This window comes from Ranitomeya imitator, chromosome 4 (genome assembly GCF_032444005.1).
Source record: "Ranitomeya imitator isolate aRanImi1 chromosome 4, aRanImi1.pri, whole genome shotgun sequence".
NCBI lineage: Eukaryota > Metazoa > Chordata > Amphibia > Anura > Dendrobatidae > Ranitomeya > Ranitomeya imitator.
The window spans coordinates 421292620-421314442 of NC_091285.1; the positions used below are offsets into that span (position 1 = coordinate 421292620).

Genomic DNA, 21823 nt, shown 5'->3' on the forward strand with positions numbered 1-21823 from the left:
ACACAGATTGTTTCATAACGTACAGGTCAGGACCACAAAAGACCTTCTGGGTCATGTAGGGATAAATAATATTTCAGCATTTCCACGAATTGCAAGTAAGATGATAAATATCCAATACAATCCATGCAACTGTGGCACGATAATACTGATACAGAGAAAACCTGAATTAATATCAAAGCCTTCTAACCCCAGCTTGGAATGATCTGATTCAGAAATTCTGCAAGGTCATAAAGCTTATCTGACAATTAATCTATTCCAAGCATTAAACTCTCCAACCGCACAGCACCCAGGGGCTCAGACCAGCTGCAGTAAACATTTTGCTATTAATTAAAATCCCAGCATGCCCTGCAAGGCGGACCTATAACTCCTAAGCTGGAGGTCAGTTTCTAGCACCCCTGGATGTGGGTTTTTTTGTTTTGCCCTCATGAAGACAAAATTAAATTGTGCATTTATTGCAATTAAAATTCTAAATCATATTAACATCTAAAGAGTTGAAGAGGTTAAAAAAAGTGTAGAGAGTTAAATGATCACTAACAAATTTGGACAGTTTTTCATTTCGAGCCTCTTGGACAGACCACTGTATGACTTGAGTTTGACCTGAAAGCCAAACACTAGTTACTATTTGTATGTATGCAAGGTCTTAAACGCTTTCTGGTTTTTATGTAAATCTTTCCACAATAAAAAGACACTCAACTTTCTACGCTGCGTGCAGAATTATTAGGCAGGTTGTTTTTTGGATCACATGATACTTTTTATACATGTTGTCCTACTCCAAGCTGTTCACGCTTGAGAGCCAACTATAAATTAAGTAAATCATGTGATGTGCATCTCTGTAATGAGGAGGGGTGTAGTCTAATGACATCAAAACCCTATATAAGGTGTGCTTAATTATTAGGCAACTTCCTTTCCTTTGACAAAATGGGTCAGAAGAGAGATTTAACAGGCTCTTAAAAGTCCAAAATTGTGAGATGTCTTGCAGAGGGATGCAGCAGTCATGAAATTGCCAAACTTTTGAAGCATGATCACCGAACAATCAAGCGTTTCACGGCAAATAGCCAACAGGGTCGCAAGAAGCGTGTTGTGCAAAAAAGGTGCAAAATAACTGCCCATGAATTGAGGAAAACCAAGCGTGAAGCTGCCAAGATGCCATTTGCCACTAGTTGTGCCATATTTCAGAGCTGTAACGTTACTAGAGTAACAAAAAGCACAAGGTGTGCGATACTCAGGGACATGGCCAAAATAGGGAAGGCTGAAAAACGACCACCTTTGAACAAGAAACATAAGATAAAATGTCAAGACTGGGCCAAGAAATATCTTAAGACTGACTTTTCAAATGTTTTATGGACTGATGAAATGAGTGACTCGATGGGCGAGAGGCTGGATCAGTAAAGGGCAGAGAGCTCCACTCCAACTCAGACGCCAGCAAGGTGGAGGTGGGGTACTGGTATGGGCTGGTATCGTCAAACATGAACTTGTGTTACCTTTACGGGTTGAGGATGGAGTGAAGCTCAACTCCCAGACCTACTGCCAGTTATTGGAAGACAACTTCTTCAAGCAGTGGTACAGGAAGAAGTCTGTATCTTTCAATAAAAACATGATTTTCATGCAGGACAATGCTCCATCACATACCTTCAACTACTCCACAGCGTGGCTGGCCAGTAAAGGTCTCAAAGAAGAAAAAATAATGACATGGCCCCCTTGTTCACCTGATCTGAACCCCATAGAGAACCTGTGGTCCCTCAGAAAATGTGAGATCTACAGGGAGGGAAAACAGTACACCTCTCGGAACAGTGTCTGGGAGGCTGTGGTAGCTGCTGCACGCAATGTTGATCGTAAACAGATCAAGCAACTGACAGAATCTATGGATGGAAGGCTGTTGAGTGTCATCATAAAGAAAGGTGGCTATATTGGTCACTAATTTTGGGGGGTTTTGTTTTTGCATGTTAGAAATGTTTATTTATAAATTTTGCGCAGTTATATTGGTTTACCTGGTGAAAATAAACAAGTGAGATGGGAATATATTTGGTTTTTATTAAGTTGCCTAATAATTCTGTACAGTAATAGTTACCTGCACAAACATACATCCTCCTAAGATAGCCAAATCTAAAAAAAAAAAAACACTCCAACTTCCAAAAATACTAAGCTTTGATATATACGAGTCTTTTGGGTTGATTGAGAACATAGTTGTTGATCAATAATAAAAAAAATCCTCTAAAATGCAACTTGCCTAATAATTCTGCACGCAGTGTAATATGATTTGTCTGCTTAAATCCTCACTATAGTCAAAATCCAGAACATTCTAGTTTATATCCAGGGGTTCAAAACCTGTACAGACCTTATCAAGTGCAATATTTAACAGCTGAAAAGAATATATGTTTGGAATCTGTGCAGACAAGCGGTTTTAACACAAGCTAAATAAGCTGAGCGGTGAGCTCAGCAGCTATAGTGGGGTGTACCTGCAGCGCCCCAGAGACCTGGTCGTTGCAGTATGACGCTCTGCCACTAAGGGGAGTGATGGTACGTCTGATGGCACTAAAGGACTTCTCCTGACCAGGTATCACCACTCCGGCCACTAGGGGGAGCAGAAGGCTTTATTTATTGGGCCACTCCTCACACTGGTAAAACTAGGGGTTGAGGAGGAAGTTAGTCAGAAGCTGACTGGATTGGATTCAGGCAACATCCCGTGGCAGGGGGTGTTGCAGGGAGAAGACACGGGGGGGAAGGGGTGGGTGTCCCTGTCAGGCGTGGGAACCTGGCAGGTGCCTAGCGAACAGAGCAGAACGTAACGGAACCGCGCCTGCACACCCCGCGGCGGTATCCAAGAGAGACACGAAGGGAAGGATATTGTGGAACAGTGCAAACGAGATCAAGCACAAAGGAGAACCAGTAGGAGTCGTGCCGTGAGACCGAGGCAACATCCTACTGAGGCGCATAGCCGGTGGCCGGAAACCGCGGGAGTAACTGACTCTAGGCCTTACTTCGAACTCCGCAGGACAGTTAATTATAGGTTGGCTGTCTCACCTAAACACCTACGAAGACATAGGGGGCAACAGTGGGAGAGGGGCGTCTCTAGGGTCCCGGAAGACCTCCAGGCCTTCCCGTCATACGGGTGCGTCCTAGCCATAACATACCTGGGGGACGTTGAACTAGAAAGATCTGGAACCAAACAGAGAGAGAGCTGTAGAGAACAAACGAACGAACGAGAACAGCAGTTGTGAGGACTATTCTGAATGCTCAGCAGGGTAGGACTACAACACACAGGCGCTAGTGGTAGGCAACGATTTCCATCTGCGAAGGAAACTCTGGATGTGCACATCGGACCGGCCGGTCTCAGATAGCCCTGTTAAGCGTGCCCTGTATTGAGGATCCTGAAGTCTTCAGTAAAGAGGTAAAGAGACTGCAACCCTGTGTCCTCGCTATTGACAGCACCCGACACCATTACCATCTACCTTACTGGGAAGCCCTGGGGACATACTTCACCTGTGGGAAGGTATACCATCCAGCTGCCATTCCATCACCCTAGCGGACCCCACAGCAGCGTCGGTCACCCTGACCGAACACCACAGGTGGCGTCACGAACCCCTGACAGACTGGACCACCTTTATTGGACGCCCCTTAGCAGGGTCGCGGACCGGGTCTAGCCACCGTGACAGCCTCAGAACCGAACCAGAGAGGTCCGGTACCGAGAACTCGTGGCCCTGTGTCTGGGGGCGCTCCATACCCGTGTACACACAGTGCCCAATACATAGATGCTGAGCTCACTGATTGGTTATACTGTTGAGGTGACACCAGAACGGGGAAGTACAGAACAGTTTGTTTCTTTATAGCAAACTGAAGACAAAATAGAAATTTAAAGGGAACCTGTCACCCCAAAAATCGCGGGTGAGGTAAGCCCACCGGCATCATGGGCTTATCTACAGCATTCTGTAATGCTGTAGATAAGCCCCCGATGTTACCTGAAAGAGGAGAAAAAGACGCTAGATTATACTCACCCAAAGTACTGTAGTGCGCAGGCGCTGGAAAGGTCAGAGAGGCCTGGCGCCTGCGCACTGCAGCACTTTGCTCTGCCCTCAACAGGGCAGACAAAGTACGCCTGCACCGGAGCCGTGGCTGAAGATCAGAAGAGGACGTCTTGGAATGAAGATGGGAGGTGCCGCAGTGGACCAGAGACGCCCATCCGACCGGACCAGCAGCGGGACCGCCCCTGGGTGAGTATAATCTAACGTCTTTTTCTCCTCTTTCAGGTAACATCGGGGGCTTATCTACAGCATTACAGAATGATGTAGATAAGCCCCTGATGCCGGTGGGCTTACCTCACCCGCGATTTTCGGGGTGACAGGTTCCCTTTAAAAGAAAGAGAACAGCCTCTGAGTCTAGACTGTTATCACATAGAGATTAACAGTGGATTTGAACAAGTGTAGGGCTCAGGAAAGTGAGAGCCATGATTAGTGACAACTGCTCTATAAAATGCTGGTGAGAGAGTGATTACACAGGTCAGATAAGAGCAGGTCTGTCAGGAGCTGAGAGGAAGGGGAAGGCAAGCTGATCACTATTTGGAAATAAATGGGCTGGTGAAAGCTGGCTAGCATCTTAGCTGTTACCTCCTCTCCGGAACTGTAATTCCTGTGCATACTCGCCAAGCTGCAGTAGCCGAACTTGGAAACAAGCTCTACACTATGTCCAGGGGCTCAAAACCTGTACAGACCTAATCAAGTGCAGAGAGCGGAGCACAAAATCTAAACTGGAACTCTGCTGCAATATTTAACTGTATGCCGAAAACAATATATGTTTGGAATCTTAGACGAAATCCAAAACCAATGAAAAAACGGTATAAACTTAATTAGCGGGTAACCGAAAACTGTGCAGACAAGCGGTTTTAACACAAGCAAAACAATTTTGGTGGTAAAACTACTGTTAATCTGCAAAGTTGGGTAGCTATTAAAGAATATATATATTTATATATATATTCTTTAATAGCTACCCAACTTTGCAGATTAACAGTAGTTTTACCACCAAAATTGTTTTGCTTGTGTTAAAACCGCTTGTCTGCACAGTTTTCGGTTACCCGCTAATTAAGTGTAATGTAAACACTGTCATGTGTTTACACACATGGCATGTAAACACTGCCCTAGTATGAGATGTTGATGTGGCTGAAAACCGCGGTTTTCAGCCACATCAACATCTCATACTAGGGCAGTGTTTACATGCACCTTTTTTCTGCATATGAAAAGCTCCTTCTTGCAGTACAAACAAAAGCTAAGAGATTTCAGAAAATTTATGAGTGTACACTTTGTTTTCAGGCCAAATTTGAGGACTGCAGCATTTCTGAATTCAGTAGCATGTGAATCCTTACAGCGTTTTTACAGCCTTTTTCCATGAATAAAGATCAGGAAAAATCACTGATTGAACATGTAAATGTCTGAATGTAGCCTTAACCCCTTAACGACCGCTGATACGCCTTTTAATGGCGGCAGTTAAGGGTACTTAAACCACAGCGCCGTTAATTAACGGTGCTGTGGAAAAAGTAAATAGCGCCCCCCAGAGTCGGATTTTCTCTGGGGTATCGGTTGCCGAGGTAGCCGAGACCCCAGAGAACATGATTCGGGGTTTTTTTTTATCGACCCCCGGGTTGCCATCGCCGGTAATCAACCGTTTACCGGGGGTCGCAAGAAGAAAAAAAAAACGCGATTTCCCATTTAATTTCTCTGTCCTCCGATGTGATCGCACATCAGAGGACAGAGAAATGGTGTCCCCGATAGCCCCCCGATACTCACCTGTTTCCCCCGGTGCTCCACGTGGCTCCCGATGGGCGCCGCCATCTTGTTCCGGCCAAAAAATGGCATGCGCCCGCCGGCCGGCACCCAGGAGATCTTTGGGGTCTCAGCTGCCAGGGGTAGCCGAGACCCCAAAGAACATGATCGGGGTTGGTTTTTACCGACCCCTGCTTTGCGATCGCCGGTAATTAACTGTTTACTGGCGGCGGAAAAAAAAAAAGAAGCTGTGTGTCATTCTCTGTCCTCTGATGTGATCGCACATCAGAGGACAGAGAAATAGGGGGATTCAGGGACCGCGCTATACTTACCGGTGTCCCTGGGTCCTCCTGCGTCCCATCCTGCCCGCCGGCTTCTTCATCCGGTAAGAAAATGGCGGGCGCATGTGCAGTGCGCCCGCCATGATCTTCCGGCCGGCAGCAAGAGGAGTTGGGGCTAAATTTAGGGTTAGGGTTGGGGCTAAATTTAGGGTTAGGGTTGGCGCTAAATTTAGGGTTAGGGCTAGGGTTAGGCTTCTTTCACACTTGCGTCGGTATGGGGCCGTCGCAATGCGTTGGCCCGACGTACCGACGCACGTTGTGAAAATTGTGCACAACGTGGGCAGCGGATGCAGTTTTTCAACGCATCCGCTGCCCAGTCTATGTCCTCGTTTTTTGTGATACCGGTCTGCCAAAACACAACGGATCCAGTGCATGACGGACGCGACGTGTGGCCATCCATCGCCATCCGTCAGCAATACAAGTTTATGAGCAAATAAGCAATCCTGCAGACACATTTGCAGATTACGTTTTTTGTCCAAAACGACGGATTGCGACGGATGCCACACAACGCAAGTGTGAAAGTAGCCTTAGGGCTGGGTTAGGGTTGTGGCTAAAGTTAGGGCTAGAGTTAGGGTTGGGCTAGGGTTAGGGTTAAATTTAGGGTTAGGGCTAGTGTTAGGGCTAGGGTTAAGGCTAAAGTTAGGGCTAGGGTTGCGGCTAAAGTTAGAATTAGAGTTGGGATTAGGGTTAGGGTTGGCATTAGGGTTACACTTGGGATTAAGGTTAAGGTTAGGGTTGGGATTAGGGTTAGGTGTGTTGGATTTAGGGTTTTGATTAGGGTTATGGTTAGGGCTGAAATTAAGGTTGTTTTGGGGTTAGGATTGTGATTATCGTTAGGGTTGTGATTAGGATTATGGATCGGGTTGGGGTTAGGGTTGGAGTTAGAATTGTGGGGTTTCCACTGTTTGGGTACATCAGGGGGTCTCCAAACACGACAGCCAATTTTGCGCTCAAAAAGTCAAATGGTGCTCCCTACCTTCCGAGCTCTGCCGTAGGCCCAAACAGTGGTTTACCCCCACATATGGGGCATCAGCGTACTCGGGATGAATTGGACAACAACTTTTGGGGTCCAATTTCTCCTGTTACCCTTGTGAAAAAAAACTTGGGGGCTAAAATATCTTTTTTGTGGAAAAAAAAATATTTTTTATTTTCACGACTCTGCATTATTAACTTCTGTGAAGCACTTGGGCATTCAAATTTCTCACCACACATCTAGATAAGTTCCATGGGGGGTCTAGTTTCCAAAATGGGGTCACTTGTGGGGGGCTTCTACTGTTTAGGTACATCAGGGGTTCTGCAAACGTAAGATAACGCCCGCAGACCATTCTATCAAAGTCTGCATTCCAAAAAGGCGCTCCTTCCCTTCCGAGCCCCGCCGTGCGCCCAAACAGTGGTTTATCCCCACATATGGGGCATCAGCGTACTCGGGATGAATTGGACAACAACTTTTGGGGTCCAATTTCTCTTGTTACCCTTGTAAAAATAAAAACTTGGGGGCTAAAATATCTTTTTTGTGGAAACAAAATATTTTTTATTTTCACGACTCTGCATTATTAACTTCTGTGAAGCACTTGGGCATTCAAAGTTCTCACCACAGATCTAGATAAGTTCCATGGGGGGTCTAGTTTAAAAAATGGGGTCACTTGTGGGGGGTTTCTACTGTTTAGGTACATCAGGGGCTCTGCAAACGCAACATAACGCCCGCAGACCATTCTATCAAAGTCTGCATTCCAAAAAGGCGCTGCTTCCCTTCCGAGCTCTGCCATGCGCCCAAACAGTGGTCCCCCCCACATATGGGGTATCAGCCTACACAGCATATAATGCACAATAAATTTTGGGGTCCAATTTCACCTGTTACCCTTGTGGAAGTAAAAATTTGGGGGTGAAAAGATAATTTTTGTGGAAAAAATATTTTTTTATTTTCATGGCTCTACATTATAAACTTCTGTGAAGCAGTTGGGGGTTCATAGTGCTCACCACACATCTAGATATGCTCTTTGGGGGGTCTAGTTTCCAAAATGGGGTCACTTGTGGGGGGTTTCTACTGTTTAGGTACATCAGGAGCTCTGCAAATGTACCCTAACAGTGCCCCCCCCCACCACCACATATGGGTTATTAGCATACTCAGGACAAACTGGTCAACAGATTTTGGGGTCCAATGTCTCCTGTTACCCTTGAGTAAATAAAAAAATGCAGGCTAAAAAATCATTTTTGAGGGGAAAAAAAAGGATTTTTTTATTTTCATGGCTCTACTTTATAAATTTCTGTGAAGCACTTGGGGGGTTAAAGTGCTCACCACACATCTAGATAAGTTCCTTACGGGGTCTAGTTTCCAAAATCGGGTCACTTGTGGCGGGTTTCTACTGTGTAGGCACATCAGGGGCTCTCCAAACGCGACATGGCGTCCGATGTCAATTCCAGCCAATTCTACATTGAAAAAGTAAAACGGCACTCCTTTTCCATCTCTGCGGTGCGCCCAAACAGTGGTTTACCCCCACATATGGGGTATCGACATACTCAGGAGAAATTGCACAAAAAAGTTTGTGGTCTAATTTCTCCTGTTACCCTTGGGAAAATAAAAATTTGTGGGCAAAAAGATAATTTTTGTAGAAAATATGCTATTTTTTATTTTCACGGCTCTACGTTATAAACTTCCGTGAAGCACTTGGGGGTTCAAAGTGCTCACCACACATCTAGATAAGTTCCTTAAGGGGTCTAGTTTCCAAAATGGTGTCACTTGTGGCGGGTTTCTACTGTGTAGGCACATCAGGGGCTCTCTAAACGTGGCATGGCATCCGATCTAAATTCCAGCCAATTCTGCATTGAAAAAGTCAAACAGCGTTCCTTCTCTTCCAAGCTCTGCGGTGCGCCCAAACAGTGGTTTACCCCCACATATGTGGTATTGGCGTATTCAGGAGAAATTGCACAACAAAATCTATTGTTAAATTTCTGTTTTTACACTTGTGAAAATAAAAAAAAATGGTTCTGAAGTCAAATGTTTGCAAAAAAAGTTAAGTAAATGTTAATTTTTTCCTTCCACATTGCGTTCCAGAGTTATAACCTCATAAAGTGACAGTGATCAGAATTGTAAAAATCGTCTCGGTCATTAAGTACCAAATTGGCTCTGTCACTAAGGGGTTAAAGAAGCACTCCTCCCACCAAAATGTTATCCTTTTAATATATTGCAGCCATCATATTCTACAGCTCTGACTACTTTCAATGGCTCATTTTGCTTTTCTGCCCAGCTAATTCTTCTCTTTTCCATTAGGTCTAAGACATCACAAGATTAAAAACTGACTAGCTGAACTAAGCTCTATGTAAAGGAGGTCAATTTTCCCTGTATGAGTTATCAGTCACTGCACACATCATTGTCATTGCTAGAGGGGAGGAGGGAGAAACTGGGTTAGGAGTTGAAGAGAGGAATAATTTCTGTAAGGACAGGAGATTTCATGTTTCTACATAGAGCAAAGAAAAGAGGAGCTATCTGTGTAGAAAGGCAAACTGAGCAATTATAAGTACACAGTGCTATATAATATGATTGCAATATATTAATCGGATAAAAAATTTTGATGGGAGGAGAAGTGCTTCTTTAAGAAAGGTTGGTTGTGGATCAAGAAGAGGATTTTAATTAAGGATTCTCATAACACTGGATATGAAAATGGCCATTACAAACTGTACGAAACAAATGTCAGATGCAACAAGGCCAAGGCTCACAGTACAACAAATCTCAGGCTTGTTCACAAAAGTTACAATGAGAATTTTCTAATGTTCCATTTACGATCTTAAAGAGATCATGTAGACGGATGTTGTTCTAGTACAGGCATCAGAGTTTGATAATCAAATTACTAAATGGAAAAAAAAAACAAGTTATTAAAAATTCCAGGGAGGATTATAAAAGAAGAAATAAAAAAGGTCAGACAAATATAAACCTTAAGTGTAGCTTTAATCTCGGACACCAAGCTCAGGGTATAAATAGTAGCACCATGTCTAACTTTAGTAACAGCCAAAAGCCATAACTATAACTGGATATTTTAGAAATATATTATGACTGCTGTAATCTCAAAGGCCCAGCAGTAAACAGAGTGCTAAAAAGGGCAATCTAGCCCCGTCTTATAAAGCTCAGGCTTTACAGATGTTTTTCAGTTTCTTTAGCTGGAAAGGTGATTTTGGGGAAAAAACAGATCTGCATTTACGCATGGCCCCACCAGCACTATACAGCTCAATTTAAAGGGGAGACTGCATTGTGTAATATGCTCAGATAAGCATCACCAATAATGATGAAATTACCGATTCTCTCTATTGCACTTTTAGAGTGGTTGTCTCGCCTTCTTATATGGGTAATATTCCAAAGTGCTTATATTAAATAAAAAATAAATAAACTTTGCAATTTATCTCTTATCAAAACTCCCCTTGGTTCTCAAGATGCTCCTCCCCTGCTGTAGAGGCAAAGCAGCACAGAAGAGCGTACAGTAGCTGGGCCAGCAGATCATCCATGCCTGGTCCGAACTAGCAGCAGACCTAGAGGCAAGGGAGTGCTACGCTCCTGAAGCTGGAAGGGGAGAATAACACTTTAAAGGGAACCTGACACCAGGTTAGGCTGATATAAGATATGGCCACCGCCTTTTAGGGCTGATATACAGTGTTCTATAATGCTGTATATCTGCCTCCAACCTGACCTGGAAGAACTGAAAAATAAGTTTTATTATACTCACCTGTGTGGCGGTCTGGTCCGATAGGTGTCACTGGTCTTGGTCCGGCGCCTCCCATCTTCTTATGATCGCCACCTCCTCCTGTTGCTTCTTGTGGATGACGCGTCCCTTCGTCATCCACACAGGCTCCTCGGAATTGCGCTCCTGCATAGGCGTACTTTGCCTGCCCTGTTGAGGGCAGAGCAAAGTACTGCAGTGCGCAGGTGCCGCAAAAGATCAAAGAGTTCTGCAAAAGGTCAAAGAGTTCTTCCAGGTCGAGTTGGGGCCTTATATACAGCATTATAGAATGCTGTAGGTATGCCCTGAAAGGTGATGGCCATGTCTTATATCATCCAAAACAGCGGACAGGTTCTCTTTAAGGCTTTTTCTTGCTAGAAATTGCAGGATTTTTAAGCTTGTGGAATGGTCTAAAGAGTGACAAGCAGAGGCGTAGGTACAGAAGGTAAAGAGTTAAGAGACGCACCCATGAGGAAGCCATAGACCCCATGACTTTACATCATCTCAGGAGAGGACAGGGGGATGATGCCAGGGAAAAGCACAGGTTGACATTCAATATATGCTAAGAGACTAAATAAGCAGAGGTATTGTACCATATTAGGATATTCCATCCTAAAAAGTAAGTCAAATTCACAGTAAGGCTACGTGCACACGTTCAGGATTTTTAACGTTTTTTTAGCGTTTTTTCAGCCGTTTTTGGGTGAAAAAACGCTTACATAAGCATCCCATCATTTTTAATGCATTCTGCATTTTTGTGCACATGCTGCGTTTTTTCCCGCAGCGGAATGGCATGCCGGAAAAAACGCAGCATGTTCATTCTTTGTTTGGAATCGCGGAGATTCCGCACACATAGGAATGCATTGATCCGCTTACTTTCCAAATGTGGCTATGCTCACCATGCTGGAAGTAAGCGGATAATGTGCGGATGGTATACAGGGTGGAGGAGAGCAGACTCTCCTCCAGGCCCTGGGAACCATATACCGGTTAAAAAAAAAAAGAACTAAATACAAAATCGTGATATTCTCACCTTCCGGCATCCCCCGCAGTCTTCCCACTCCTCACGATGCTCCTGGCAGCTTCCGTTCCCAATAATGCCTTGCGACAATTACCTGTTATGACGTAGCGGTCTTGTGAGACCGCTACGTCATCTGGGGTCATTACCACGAGGCATTACTGGGAACGGAAGCTGCCGGGAGCATCGCGAGGACGCCGGAAGGTGAGAATATCAGCCTAAATCCTTAATTTTGTCATCCAATTATTATTTATGGGATTCGCTATATTTACAATATAATATGCTATTCACCATTTCTCTTTTTTGGGGGGCCTCTGTTTGCATGGCCGGTACATCATGGGCAGTTGGGGTATTTTGTATTTTTTATTTTTTATTCTTTATTTTATATGATCATTCAGCCGCACATACTGCTTCCTTTTTAAGGGTTCTTATTCAGCATACATGTCCTTTGTGGAGTTTATATGCTGTAACTCAGCATTTTTCTCTGTCACTTAAATCCATTGACAGATTATTGTAATTCTACTCTCTACTGTGCTGCTACACCCTCTCCTGGCATTTGGTCATACAGTAGAGGTGGTATATTTACTGTACCACTTGGGGGATTCTGGGTGCCAATTTATGAGTTCCTTAGTCGTGGTGCCGTTTTTTTGCAGATATGCCATTGTTTTATTTTGTCCATGTGGTTCCGGTGGCTATTTCACAGCGTTGCATCGTTTGCCGGTCATCTGTGATGTTTAGCGTTGTTTCTATTAAGTCCCTTGTCTAGCGGCTAGTATTTATTCTATTATGCGCCGTCTGGTTGCCAGGTAACCATCACTTCCGGCCCTGTATCTAAGGACAATAATAGCCCCCATGGTTACGCATTACTTCCGGTCTTGGTATCGCTAGCCTTACACAGCGTTATGCTTTTTTGACTTATAGCGTTATATATTGCTCGTCTTGGATCGCTCTTCCTTGTTGTGTTAAGGATCTTATTGTTTTAGTGAGCGTATCCTAGAGCGTGTATTGTTTGGTCGCTAGGCAGCGTGGACTTCCGGTTCTGGAACGCGGGACCGGAAATACCTCCTTTAGTGCGGAGACACACGCTCCACATGGTATTGGGCGTGTGACATCACCGGATCTGTGAGTGTTTCACTTTTATGTATATTGGGGTGTTTATTGAGTGCTGGGTTTCATTCTTTATACAGTATACAGCGCGCATGAGTGTTATTCTGAGTACGTATTACTTGGCAACGTGGACTTCCGGTTCTGGGACGCAGGACCGGAAATACCTCCTTTGTAGTGGACACACGCTCCACATGGTGCTGGGCGTGTGACATCACCGGGCCTGTGAGTGTTCTATTATCATGTATATCTGTGTGTTTATCAAGTGCCGGGTTACATCTTTTATGCAGCATACAGTGCGCTGCCGTTATTCATTAGTTCTTACCCTAACTACTTCCAGCTGCTATGTATTCAGTTCGCCCTTTGTTGGGGGTTTGACATTTCACATTTCCTATTTAAGAATTGCCCTAACCCTCCATTCTTTGCAGGACAGCATAGAGGGGGGCAGGACTTTTTGTCCCTCTGTTAATTGCACCTAATCTCCTCACACAAGCGAGTCCCCTGATGACTTGAGCTTGGAAGAAACGCGTCGGGACAACACAGGGAGAGTGCAGGGCATATGTTTACAGGGGTAGATGTGGACTGCCCTTGTAAGGGCAGGAGCTTGGGGGATAGTTTATCGTAGCCCCATAGGGATTGACATAGGGACTGTCATCTCTTCATGGTCCGGATGTCTGCTTGACTAAAAGAATATCCGGTGCTCCTATGCCTGCCTACGGAATTGGTGAGACCATTCCTGTTTATTGATTAGCACAGTAAGCATACTTTACAGTACACGCTGATTACTGTTTATTGTGTCTATATGCGTCTGGCTGTATAGAGTTAGTTGCTGTCTTACATACAATTGAACAGCTTCTTTTGGGTACTTTATCCCGGATTGATTCCGCATATATTGCTGGAAACTTTTAATCCCGTATAGGACCTGTCATCTTTCTATGTCCATTTTATATGGTGGTGACATGGTCCCGTATTAAGTGTTCACTTGGGTGACTGTTTTTAGCTACTTTTGAGTATTAAAAGTTATGTTTTATTTTTTCCACTTTGTGCTTTTTTCGTCGGGGTCATTGCCACGAGGCATTACTGGGAACGGAAGCTGCCGGGAGCATCGCGAGGAGTGGGAAGACTGCGGAGGACGCCGGAAGGTGAGAATATCACGATTTTTTATTTTTTTATTATTTTTTAACATTATATCTTTTTTACTGTTGATGCTGCATAGGCAGCATCAATAGCAAAAAGTTGGTCAGACTTGTCAAACACTATGTTTGACAAATGTGACCAACCTATCAATCAGTTTTCCAAGCGATCTGTAGCAAATTACGCTTGCAAAACGCTAGTGTTTAGCGGGAATATGCATGCCAATTCTGCATGCGTATTTCCCGCGGCAGGGAGTTGCAGAATTGCTGCGGAAATTTCCACGGCAAATCTGCAACGTGTGCACATAGCCTAAATGACACGTCAAAAATATAAGCACAGAGATATAAATATCTATATGTCATAATGAACAAAATAAATTTAATCAAAATCAATATTTAGTGTGACCAGCCTTTGCCTTCAAAACAGAACCAAAAGCAGCAATTCTTCTAGGTACATGTGCAAGCGGTTTTTGATGTAACTCGACAGGGAGGTTGTTGCAAACATCTTGGAGAATTAACCACAGATCTTTTGTGGATGTAGACTCCTGCAAATCCTTATTTCTCTACACGTAATCCCAGACAGACTCAATGCTGAGATCAGGGCTCTGTGGAGGCCATAGCACCATTTCCAGGACTTCACTTCCATGATTCCGTTACAATATATACACAAATATACTTATATAGGGGCTGAGCTCCTGAAAGAGAGTGCACAGAGGCTAAATAGAAAGTCTATGAGCCTGTACACATCTTTGTGAATACACCCATGCAGGAGCTCGGTGGGTCTGCATGCTGAATTAAATGCTTCAGATGAGTGCTTTGAGAGGTTAACTGAGAATTCACATGTGACCCCCACTGATTTTCAGGTGATTCAAAGGGGATGTTTGGTCTAAAACGAAAAGTCTGCAGCCAGTCTGTGCGACTGCAGACTTGTAAATCTCACGCACTGTGTGCTGCGAGGATTCGCCGGTTTCTGAGCCGGGAACAGTGTTGATGTATGCAATATGCATACTCCCCAATTGAAGCTGTCTGGTGGGCGCAGTCTCGCTCCACACACAAGTGTACAGAGCAAGACAGCGCCTACTAGACCGTCACGTCACTAGACAGGACGCGGCCTCGCTCTTTACAAGTGTACGGGGGCAAGGCAGCGCCTACTAGACGGTCAGGTCACTAGACGGGGCACGGCCTCGCTCTATACAAGTGTACAGAGCAAGGCAGCACCTACTAGATGGTCACGTCACTGGATGGGACACAGCCTCGCTCTATACAAGTCTACAGGGCAAGGCAGTTCCTACTAGACGGGACGCGGCCTCACCCTATATAAGGGTACGGGGCAAGGCAATGCCTACTAGACGGTCACATCACTAGACGGGACGCGGCCTCGCCCTATATAAGTGTACGGGGCAAGGCAGCGACTACTAGACGGTCATGTCACTAGACAGGACGCGGACTCGCTCTATACAAGTGTACGGAGCAGTCTACAGGGCAAGGCAGCGCCTACTAGACTGTCACATCACTAGACAGGACGCGACCTCGCTCTATACAAGTGTACGTAGCAAGGCAGCGCCTACTAGACGGTCACGTCACTAGACAGGATGCAGACTCGCTCTATACAAGTGTACAGAGCAGTCTACAGGGCAAGGCAGCGCCTACTAGACGGAACGTGGCCTCGCTCTATACAAGTGTATGGAGCGAGGTGGTGCCCATTAGACGGCTTCTGTCTGGTAGTATGCATAACGAATACATCACTGTCATTCCTGGCTCAGAAACCATTGAATCCTCACAGTGCACAGTACATGCGCTGGGAGAATTCAGAATTCTGCAGTCACACAGAGTGACTGCAGACTCAACAATTTAGGCAGGACAACCACTCTGAGAAAATAACTAAGTGAATATGTTGTCTAATCTGCTAGAAACATGTTCTAAAATGAGTGGAGCTAAGTAGATCGACAAAAATTTGGGGGGTGAATCAGAAATAAACTTAATTTGAATGAAACCCTTATTCATTGTGGCCCATGGTGTTTGGTTGTACATGCCCAGATTTTTAATAGAAATAGAATGAGTCCTCTATCAGCGGCTTATATTTGCTTGCACATAAGGTATTTTAGTTCCAATATGTTACATTTTTCACCTTCCCCAACATATGTGGGCCTGAGACCCATATACAGATTACAGGCTCCCCCCTAAAATACACACATTTGGACAATTTATCTAATCTTTATGGCTGCTTACTACAATTATGAAGTTTACAGACACTTGTAATCTCCTCTAAAAATTAATATGGATTTAAAAATATGGTATGTGCTTATAGTGCGAACCCTACATCAGAATGGATTAGTATTTACATCTGTAGGATACCCCATACCAGCATCTCAGAAATATACAAGCAAAGTCCATAAGAGCCCCTAGTCTGCTCTATCAGTTGGATGCAGAAGGGGTTACACGAATCAGACTAAGCTAATCCTTCTGAAGAACTGACTTTGTAAGCACATGTCTCAATTTGTGTGCAACTGGCAGATAAGGGCAATTTCCAGGTTCCAGTAGGCTTTAGCAGCTCCTGGGATAATGCTCCATTGTCTCATAAAGGGCTTTCCTTGGGACAAACAGTATGGCTAAGAGCACTTTGGCATCTTTCCAAGACTAGCTGCTATGGAGAAGCACCTATGACAAATTACCAAACCATTTCCAGAAACACATGCAATAAAACCTTGCCCTCGAGACTTGTCACACAGTAAGGACAAGCAAAACAACCTGCTCAGAATGCAGATGCTGCAGAAGGATTTTGGCATCTATACCATGTAAAAAGTGTGTATCTACTTTAGTCATAGTGGGCAAGGGGAAAAAGCGAGATGTCAGCGATAGGCATTCAATTACTTGCTTTAATCCTTTAAAGATATAGACTGTATATGGGTATGCAGTAAGAAAATAAAAAAGGTTTTCCACCTATCCCTGACAACAGAAAATACAACTTTACTTACATGCCACCAATAGTAACTGTTGCACAGGTGCGCTCAGGAAATGCTGGAGTCGTTTCTGTGGCCGCACTAGCAGGTCGGATGTAATCCACATTTACATTCACCTAGAGACAAATGGAAACAGGTTTTAAGATTTCATACACATCCAGAAAAACATCAAATAAACTTCCAACCATCAACCAGCCTTATGATCATTGAGCAACCCCATCACAATGTAACATTCCCCTCATACAGCAATGGATAGCTTCTCGGTTCAATTATCCAAACCCATAAAGACTTTCCAAGGAATCCGTTATGTATGCACGCTAGTTTACAAGCTTGCCCCAGGTTTACCGGTTACAATCTGGACCACTGTGCCCCCAGGGTCTCCCCATGGCATGGAAGGCGAGAAAACTTCTCTTAGTTCTAGTCCTCGACTTTCAGATCACACACACAGTCAGCCTGTGTACTAAGCATGTCAGAAATATACTGCTGTTATACATTAACAAGCAGAGTGATTGTGCAGCAACGTGCGGCGCGCTCAGCAGAGAATAATCACAGGCTGCCGCTCGCACTGTAGTGTCCCCACTCACTGACATCTAATGGGAAATGACAGCCTTCACACGGCAGTAAAAGCTAGCTAGCCTTCCCAATCTACTGTGCTTACTGGAAAGACCACACTCAAAGACGCTATTCTAAGACGTAAAGGGAATGTGACGACAGGAAATGGCAGATTTGTTTTTTTATTTTACAGTTTGTTTTTTAAATTATTCTTATCATTATTGGTGATGAGATAATGTGCTGGGATAAGGTGCTATCTGAGCATGCTCAGGTACATGAGTGACTTCGGCGTGCTCAAATAATGTTTCAGGCTCCTCGGCTGCATGTCTCTCGGCTCTTACGCAGCCACAACACATGGAAGGAATGGCCTGTTTGTTAGACGATCCCTGCATGTGTTGTGGCTGTCTAACAGCGGCGAGAGATGCACAGGGACTTAATCATATTATCCGGGCACGCCGGAGACACTCGTGTTCCTGAGCATGCTCAGATAACACCTTACCCCAGCACGTTCTCTCATAGCTATTCATTATCTATATAAAAAAAAAATCGTGCAATTTTCAAACTGGCTACAAGGCCTTATACCAGACACGTACTTCCTGTTCTGCACAGATGACTTTTTAGCCGTGTTATTGTGAGAGACAGGATTACGCTGAAAGGTATTATCTCTATACATAGAAGAAAATATACTATTCACAAAAATGTATGTTACAGCTCACCTTCACCCCCTCCCTTCACAGCAGCCTTTGACCACATTAGAGTATGCCCAGTTCCCATACATTGAAAGTGAATGTGCAGAACAGGAAGACGGCTAATGGCCAGTATGAAAACGGCAAGATTTGTTACTTACAAAAATGTTGCAAATATGGATTTAACATAAAAACTTGATTTGAAACAATAGGTCATTTTCTGATGACATTCCTTAAGGACTTTCAGCATACACAGATATATTTCAGAATTAAAACAATAAATGCTGTGCTGTCAATGGAAAGGGAACCTGTCACTGCATTCATGCTGCACAAACCACAGGGAGCATAAATCAGAGCCTGGCTGAGCAGCAATTCAGAGAAAACTTGGTGATGATTGGGAGAAGTGGGAGTAGCCAGCCCGTCCCTGCCCCAGGTGACTGACCGCTGTCTCTGTAGCCCGTCCCTGCCCCAGGTGACTGACCGCTGTCTCTGTAGACTGTCCCTGCCCCAGGTAACTGACCGCTGTCTCTGTAGCCTGTCCAAGCCCCAGGTGACTGACTGCTGTCTCTGTAGCCTGTCCCAGGTGACTGACCGCTGTCTCTGTAGCCTGTCCCTGCCCCAGGTGACTGACCGCTGTCTCTGTAGCCTGTCCCTGCCCCAGGTAACTGACCGCTATCTCTGTAGCCTGTCCCTGCCCCAGGTGACTGACTGCTGTCTCTGTAGCCTGTCCCTGCCCCAGGTGACTGACCGCTGTCTCTGTAGCCTGTCCCTGCCCCAGGTGACTGACCGCTGTCTCTGTAGCCTGTCCCTGCCCCAGGTGACTGACCGCTGTCTCTGTACATGTATATGGGAGAGACCTGTCATCAACTGAAGCAGAGAGTGGGAGAAGGAAAACCCAGCAGGAGATGTGCCGGATTCATTACGTCTCTCCCTATGACGTTTTTTTAAACTATGTTTTCTATGAAATTATGAAGTCAGAAAGTAGTGACATCCAGCTCCTGCTCCCCTTCCAACCCCCAATAGTAGTGACACACTCAGAGCCCCCATTATCGATATAAGAACCAAAGATTCTCCATAGATATCACACTATGGCAGTATAACAAGATTCAGGGATTAATAGGTTATCACATATGTGCAGACAGCACCAATGTTACTCAATGGGGCGGGGCAGATGAGTGATTTTTTTTTTCAGTGACCAAATCTGCATGTGGGGAAAAATTGCAGCATCCAGTAGTCTCTTCTGTGTGTGAGATTGGATTTGCTCATTCAACTCTTCGGGTGCACAAGAAAAAAAATTGCACACCAAATGGAGCATCAGGATAGCATCCATTTTAATGGATACATTACAATTCTGTAAGATAAGAAATTGTAAACGGTTTTGTAAATACATATTGTATCCAGTATGTAAACTAGGGGGCAGGTCAGTGAGGGCTCAGTGACCTGTCAGAAGCCAGCAGCATGAATACCTAAGCAGAGCACCACATGCAGACCCCCCGCAGGCCGCCCCGGAGCACGAGAATATCATTAACTGAAAATAAAGATTAAACTACAACCACAAGATGGATTTCATCAACCAAAGTATTATTTTATTCAGTATAACAGCGCCGACCTGACAGTGTGTATAGGATTTAAGGTAAGTACAGCTAAAAGGTGAGGTTCCTTAAGGTACCGTCACATTTAGCGACGCTCCAGCGATATAGACAACGATCCGACCTAAACTAGATCGCTGCAGCGTCGCTGTTTAGGTCGCTGTAGCGATGTCAAACACAGCAACTCCAGATCGATGCAGGAGCGATCCAGTGATGTACTTATCGTTCTCGCTGGTTGTTAGCTCTGTGAAAAAACATTGCTGGCATCGTTGCTTTTGCTGTCAAACATGACGAATCACGCCGACCTGACGACCAAATAAAGTTCCGGACTTCTAGCTACAACCAGCGATGTCACAGCGGGATCCTGATCGCTGCTGCGTGTCAAACACAACGAGATCGCTATCCAGGACGCTGCAACGTCACGGATCGTTGTCGTTCTCCTTGTAAAGTTGCTCAGTGTGAAGGTACCATTAGTGTATGAGCTACACTAACCTGCTAACAATGAGTTATCCTAAGGCCTCATTCAGACGTCAGTACATTTCACGGATGCAAAAAAAAAAATTGTGAAAAATGCAAAGCTTCTCCTATCCTTTTTGCAATGGTGAATATAAACGTGTTCTTCACAGACCGACGCACACTCTTCATCCATGATACGGAAAAAAAAAAGGAAATGTGAACAGTCCCATAGACTGTAATGGGTGTTATATCCAGGAAAAACACGGATGTGCAACATGGACATCTGAATGAGACCTTAGGGGAAGTCCTCATTATGGATGTAGTGGAGAATAAATCTAATCAAAGGACAAGAAAAATCAACTACGTACACACTGATCATGTCACAATTAAATATGCACAACACCACATAAAACATGCGCTCTTTTCAAACGTGTTTGCGTTTTATTTCCCTGTTGTGTCAAATGAACAGAAATGAAATTGATATAGAAAATGGATCCGTTACATGCAAGATGCAAACATACGGTAAGTAGAATAAAGGTACCGTCACACTAAGCCACGCTGCAGCGATACCGACAACGATCCGGATCGCTGCAGCGTCGCTGTTTGGTCGCTGGAGAGCTGTCACACAGACAGCTCTCCAGCGACCAACGATGCCGGTAACCAGGGTAAACATCGGGTTACTAAGCGCAGGGCCGCGCTTAGTAACCCGATGTTTACCCTGGTTACCATCGTTAAAGTAAAAAAAACAACCACTACATACTTACATTCCGCTGTCTGTCCCTGCGCTGTGCTTCTCTGCTCTGGCTGTGAGCACAGCGGCCGGAAAGCAGAGCGGTGACGTCACCGCTCTGCTTTCCGGCTGCCCGGCGCTCACAGCCAGAGCAGAGAAGCACAGCGCCGGGGACAGACAGCGGTAGGTAAGTATGTAGCGTTTGTTTTTTTACTTTTAGGATGGTAACCAGGGTAAACATCAAGTTACTAAGCGCGGCCCTGCGCTTAGTAACCCGATGTTTACCCTGGTTACCAGCGAAGACATCGCTGAATCGGCGTCACACACGCCGATTCAGCGATGTCAGTGGGAGATCCAGCGACGAAACAAAGTTCTGGACTTTCTTCCCCGACCAGCGACATCACAGCAGGATTCTGATCGCTGCTGCCTGTCACACTGGACGATATCGCTAGCCAGGACGCTGCAACGTCATGGATCGCTAGCGATATCGTCCAGTGTGACGGTACCTTTAGTTATTAAGTGGACAGACTAGTTGTGTCTGTTGGATGCTGCACATTTTTCGAACAACAAAAGACATAACGGAAACCAGACAGACCCCATTACAGTCTACATGGCCCTCATGCTTCCGTGTCACATCCATTTTCCTCTTAAAGGGAACCTGTCACCCCCAAAATTGAAGTTGAGTCAAGCCCACAGGAATCAAGGGCTAGACAAGGGCTGTAATGCTGTAGATAAGCCCCCGATGTAACCTGAAAGAGAAGAAAAAGAGGTTGGATTATACTCACCCATGGGTGTTCCCGCTGC

General features: G+C 44.9%; 1 protein-coding gene across 2 annotated transcripts in view; it reads right to left on the reverse strand.

The window, feature by feature from the left end:
• The window catches only part of SND1 (staphylococcal nuclease and tudor domain containing 1), a 980965-nt gene that overhangs the window by 630391 nt on the left and 328751 nt on the right, over positions 1-21823 (reverse strand). For both annotated transcript variants that reach the window (XM_069765442.1, XM_069765443.1), the window contains exon 12: positions 17022-17122. In XM_069765442.1, coding sequence (XP_069621543.1) covers positions 17022-17122 — 101 coding nt within the window. The remainder of the gene's footprint in view (positions 1-17021; positions 17123-21823) is intronic.